Source organism: Histoplasma capsulatum, genomic scaffold, assembly GCF_000149585.1.
Source record: "Histoplasma capsulatum NAm1 scaffold_1 genomic scaffold, whole genome shotgun sequence".
Lineage (NCBI taxonomy): Eukaryota > Fungi > Ascomycota > Eurotiomycetes > Onygenales > Ajellomycetaceae > Histoplasma > Histoplasma mississippiense.
Genome location: NW_001813982.1, coordinates 6,859,013 through 6,864,381, shown reverse-complemented (window position 1 = coordinate 6,864,381; position 5,369 = coordinate 6,859,013). Strand labels below are relative to the sequence as shown.

The window sequence follows — 5,369 nt, the reverse complement described above, 5'->3', positions numbered from 1 at the left end:
CCATATATTTCTCAAATAGCTTCTATACATTTCGCAATGCCTCGCTGGCCCCATGAAAGCCCCCAGTGGTGAGCCTGCACTTTCCTAGGACCGGGGACTTCCCTCCGGTTGCTTGATCTCCGGAGCCATTCTTTGTTCCGTACCATACAGGCAAGTTCAGATGTGCTGGCCTGTAATTTAAGCAGTAGACTTGCCAGCTTCAATATTCGCCCTTGAGCCAGAACCTTAACACTATGTACATGTACTGTACGGAGTACAACAAAGGAAAACAATAACTAGTGTTGAACGGTCAAGCCACGATTATTATGGAGGACATCGGACACGACTGGTGAGTGACCCAACACATCAGGTCCCTGTTTGATGGTGTGTTGGCCTGCTGCATGAGCTACCACAAAAGTATTCGATGATTGCCGCATTCGTCGTCATAGTTGGAGGGTGTTCGGATAAATAATATCCCGTATCCGGTAATTTACTCGCTTAGCGGGCAATACAGCCCCGTAACCCACACCGACAATTTTCGTACCGTAAGAAGCGCAGACACAGTGTGAGTAAGCCCGCAAGCGGAAGTCAAGCGAGCCAAACTCCACCAGGTTTCCTAATCCTCGACATCGAACAATCCCTCTCCTCAACCAGCCATCCTGCTGCTTTCTGGCGACAGCTGATTGATATCGGTATGTTTCATTGTCTACTCATATGCGCCCTTCCCTGCTCATCACCCCAGTCCCAAACCCTTCCCCCCCCCCACGTTAAACATGAGAGCAGGGCCCAACTTTCTGCCTATATAAAGACCCTCGAGCCCGTCAGAAAACCACAAATTTTACAATCTATGATTTCGTCTCTCGTCGAGAAAGAAGCACCATTCTAATTGAATCAAAAAAACATCCAATAGAACCCGATCAAGAACAGAATCACCGGCAATCATGGGAAAGGGCAAGCCTCGTGGTCTCAACGCGGCCCGCAAGCTGCGCAACCATCGCCGTGATGGCAAATGGGCCGATCTGACTTACAAGAAGCGTCTTCTCGGAACCGCCTTCAAGTCCTCGCCGTTCGGTGGCTCCTCTCACGCCAAGGGTATCGTCCTCGAAAAGGTCGGTGTTGAGGCCAAGCAGCCCAACTCTGCTATCCGGAAGTGCGTCAAAGTCCAACTCATCAAGAACGGAAAGAAGGTTACGGCTTTCGGTGCGTATTGTGTGAAATCTGTTGTCATTTCTGATGCCTGGTCCTTTCTTTCCTTCATTTTTTTTGGTTGCGATTTTGGGAAAATCTTTTCGCTCCTTCGCTCGATAGATGAGGGACGAGAAAAGTTGAGATGAGGAAAACGGGAACCTCCTTCGGCAAGGAAGGCGTAAATCTTTCTATAGAATATGGCATATTCATTTAATTTCCTTTCCTTTCGGTTTTGTTTTCCCCTTTGAACTAACAAACTCCAATTCTTACACTCCAGTCCCCAACGACGGTTGCTTGAACTTTGTCGATGAAAACGACGAAGTCCTACTCGCCGGTTTCGGTCGCAAGGGCAAGGCCAAGGGTGATATTCCCGGTGTCCGATTCAAGGTCGTCAAGGTGTCCGGTGTCGGCCTTTCGGCCCTATGGAAGGAGAAGAAGGAGAAGCCAAGATCGTAAACCAAGAAGATAGAAGATTGAGGGAGTGGAGAAACGAGGATCTTGGTGCGTGTGTCGTGGTTCTTTTACAGGCAGCTTGTGTGTTTTTCGTGCGTGTGAATGCAGTCTGTCTGTACTGGCTTTAGAGATAAATGCCCCGGAATGATTGGAGAAATACTTTCTCCGTTTTATGTTTTTTTACTTTATTCCAAAAATAAACCTCCTACAAAATTTTACAAATATGTTTGCAGTGCATGATTGTGGATGAATGGGTGTACTTAGGATGGCGGGTTCGTTGCTTGCCTGTCTTCGAACTTTCACCATTTGTTAACTATTGACAACAAGTGCTTATTAAGGGTTGGGTCACCGTTGATCTCCGTCGCCCGAATGGGTATCGTATAAAACAAATCAGCATAGAAGAAGAGAGAGGTACACTTCAGCGAAGCCGCGGTACTCCGGCAAGCACTTCACAGATCACGTAGTCTCCGCAGTGTGCTTATGTCCTCCCCTTCCTTTAAATTTATCTCCCTTCTCCCCAGTTTTCTTTGTCACCGACTGGAGTTTATTATCAACATATTGGTTTACTGCCTTCATCTTCCTCATCTTCCTCTGGCGAATTCTGATTCGGATATCAACTTGGAATTCACTTCATTTTCATCGTGATAATACTTGCTTGCTGTCATTTCATTATCTGGAACCCCACTTCACTCATTCCAAGCATTCTTGATTTGTTCCCTTCCCGGATATTATTATTCTCTGTTTCCCTTGTTTTTTAGAAGGCTATGTCTTCCTTTCGGTAGTGATCTGAAACAATACGATACAGATAAGAAGGTGCATGTCCACCCCTGTGTTCGATGGGTTAGCAACGTACGTCCTTTTTTGCCCACAACCCTGGTCCACAAACCCCTCTCGGGGAAAATGAAGGGCCATGCAGGAAGAAGCTAAGGCAAGTCGTCGAATTTGGAAATAAATCATTGAGATCCATGGAATGTAGACTTACAGATTTGTAATGTAGAGATCGACGAGCTCAGCCGGGACATAATCATATAGCGGGTTCTCAACGTCAATTTTCTCCAGGTCCCCAGCTTCATATGGCAGCACGGCGCTCGAATCACCATACTCGATGAGCGATTCGTAGTCAAACGGGTATACGGGGCTGAGTTTATATATCCCGCTAACGACAATGACTGGGATTTTGTGCACTTTTGCTGCATTCGCAATCGCTCTAGTTCCAGCTTCTGACACTAGTCCACCGTTTGCCAGCACCGAATGCGTGCCAAGGATGACTTTATTGACCCGTGACATTAGTGCGAAAACTGCCGAGTCAGGGATTAGAATCACTGTTACGCCCAGCTCGGTGAGTGACTTCTGGAACGATTCGGGACTTAAATTCTCCTCGTCTCCACTCCTCGCAGGCGGCCGCCCGGCCACGACCGCATGTGTCTCGCGATGGCTGTTGGGATAGGACTCAGCATGAATCACTGTAAACTTTCGCTTGGCTGCAGCTTTCGATAAGAACTTATGCACCGTCACGGACGAAGTGTAGGTGAGTATGACCTCGTCGGAGTGGATGTGCTCTAGGGCGTAGCTGGCGATTTGGTCCTCCACTTGGCTTAGTTCGTCGACAATCTCGCCAATGCCGTCAATGACCTCAGCTTTGAAATCCTTCAAGGCGAACTGCCCTCGTGTGCGTCCAGAAGGCGATGCATTGCCTGGGGACCTAGCTTGCGGTGACTCCACTTGCGGATATGAAAGTAACCTAAACATTGATACTACTGGGGGTTCTGTGGTGGTAGTCGCAAATGAACCGTATGAAACCATAGGTGGGCGGGACGAGGATCTTTCCATGGTTTCAGAGCGAACAGAGGAGTTTGTACCCCGTTCCCAGTCAGCATCTCGACCTTCAGAACGACTTAAAAGGCTTGCGCCACGGGTACCACCATGGGGACCATGTGTGGATAAACTTGGTGGATGTAGGGTTGCATGGCTTTCAACAGCCGGAGGTGTATGCGGTTGAGTATCAGTTCCAGCGTCACTCGATAGACAGAATTCAGCCTCCCTCCCATCCTCTGCTTCTTCTCTAATCAAGCCCAAAACACGGGCGCACAATATTACCAAACAACATCTCCCTGGGGCTGCGCTGCAATGAGTCCCCTTCTGAAATTCTGGACACGGGTCAATCATCTTTCGGGGTCTAATTATTTTTCGATGTTGAGACGACGCGGAGGAGGAGGTATGCCGTCGCAACAGCGCAGGAGTGTGAAGACCGTAGCTGGTGCCGTTTTAATAACCTACAATAAGACTAAGTTAAAAGAAACATCCTTCCAAGAAGTTGCCGCCGTGATGCAGTGATTCAGTGAAGAGACATACGATATCAAGTTTTCCGTCGCACTATCCACGTCACTCGTCTTCAAGACCTTCAGGAAGGACTGTAGCCCCGGCGTCAGGGTTACAGTTGAAGGGGGCATTTCTAGTTAAGGTTCTGGAGTATTTTCCGTTTCCAAGCGTATCATCAAAGTCAACCTATTTCGCACTGGGTTCTTGTCTAAAGATGCAGCGCAGTGAGAGAGGGGTCTCCCCGCGGCAGGCTAGGAATACTAGACAATGTCACAGTCTCGGATAAATGATGCAGGACAATAACAGAGGGTAAAGGTGGGTACCAAAAAAAAAAGGATATGAAGCTTGCAACTATATGCTGAAATAGGTCAAATCTTTTGGAGTGCGGAGAGTGCTTGTGGTGCGTTCAGGGAGCTTGGTTTGAAGCTTTTTTTTTGTCTTGAATTGAAATCGTCACCGATTCGCAAGGGTGTATGGCAGATGGTATTGATATTGTAATTTGCGGTGGAATGGTCGTATCGTCAGGTACTAGTGTTTCAGGGCCAAGGACTTCAGGAAGCACATCAATTATCGCCAATCTCCATCAGTCCAGCACCACCACAACAAGCCTGCCATTCATCCCACCAGGGTAACTGCGGATGTTTTTTACATTCAGAAGAATCCTGCTCATTTATTGAAATGGGCGCCCAGCCGTCCACTGCTTTTTATATAGCTCGCCCTACACAAACAGCGAGGGAAGTCTGAAACGCCATGCTAAATGCTTGTTATCGGAAGATTATAAACATCTATTCTTCTGCGGCGGTTACAGGCTAATCTAGGCTAACATCAAAGAGGAGCCCCTATCAAACCAGTCTGAGCAGGGCGAATATCTGAAATATGGAAATAACCATAGAGGTCGCGCTCCGTTCCTCCCCAACCCCGAAGGCATTTTCGAGCAAGGTTTCATCTAAGTTGAAGCAAATCAGACTTTAACTCACAATACACATGTTAGACCAGTCCTTTAGGGCTTTCCAAGCTGCGCGGTCTTTTGGTGGGTTAGGCTCTTCGTTCAGGCGATTTTCCGCTTGGGGATTCCCTTGTTCGTATATTGTGAGACAACGACTACATCTAGCAGGGAGCATATCGATCAAGGTTTGCGACGATGTGCCTGCATTATGCGTGAAAGATACGTTCTGCTGGCAAGACACGGAGTCGCATTTGGTGCTGCTCTCATTGTCGAAGTCTCTTAGGTTTCCGTCTTCACTTTGGCTTAGTGACAGTTCTATTCTAGAGCAATTTGTCGTTATTTTCGGGGTTATTCCGTTACAGTATTCATGTGTGCGAATATTCCCATGTACACATTTTCCGTTTGCAGTGTCAGTTTCGAAACAGCAACTTCGATTTGGCGTCTTCAACCATCCCCTTAGGATCACAGGGGGAAGCATAACTCA

The 5,369-nt window shown here is 47.6% G+C and overlaps 3 protein-coding genes across 3 annotated transcripts in view; 1 reads left to right on the top strand and 2 right to left on the bottom strand.

Moving 5' to 3' along the window:
- Nucleotides 1-920: 920 nt before the first annotated feature.
- HCAG_01947 (40S ribosomal protein S23) lies at nucleotides 921-1,623 on the top strand (the record flags this gene model as incomplete). Its single annotated transcript, XM_001544850.1, has 2 exons — nucleotides 921-1,179; nucleotides 1,445-1,623. 2 exons carry the CDS (start codon nucleotides 921-923, stop codon nucleotides 1,621-1,623), a joined length of 438 nt encoding a protein of 145 aa, XP_001544900.1.
- A 683-nt stretch (nucleotides 1,624-2,306) lies between these two features.
- On the bottom strand, nucleotides 2,307-3,450 carry HCAG_01946 (hypothetical protein; the record flags this gene model as incomplete). The annotated part of the gene is made up of 2 exons (XM_001544849.1): nucleotides 2,307-2,337; nucleotides 2,603-3,450. The coding sequence occupies 2 exons, from the start codon at nucleotides 3,448-3,450 to the stop codon at nucleotides 2,307-2,309; spliced, it is 879 nt and encodes a 292-aa protein (XP_001544899.1).
- A 1,303-nt stretch (nucleotides 3,451-4,753) lies between these two features.
- Nucleotides 4,754-5,369, bottom strand: part of HCAG_01945 (predicted protein) — a gene marked incomplete at both ends in the record, with an annotated part of 2,142 nt that continues 1,526 nt past the window's right edge. Inside the window, 2 exons of the mRNA XM_001544848.1 lie at nucleotides 4,754-4,885; nucleotides 4,917-5,200. Of these exons, the coding sequence (XP_001544898.1) occupies nucleotides 4,754-4,885; nucleotides 4,917-5,200 (416 nt within the window). The remainder of the gene's footprint in view (nucleotides 4,886-4,916; nucleotides 5,201-5,369) is intronic.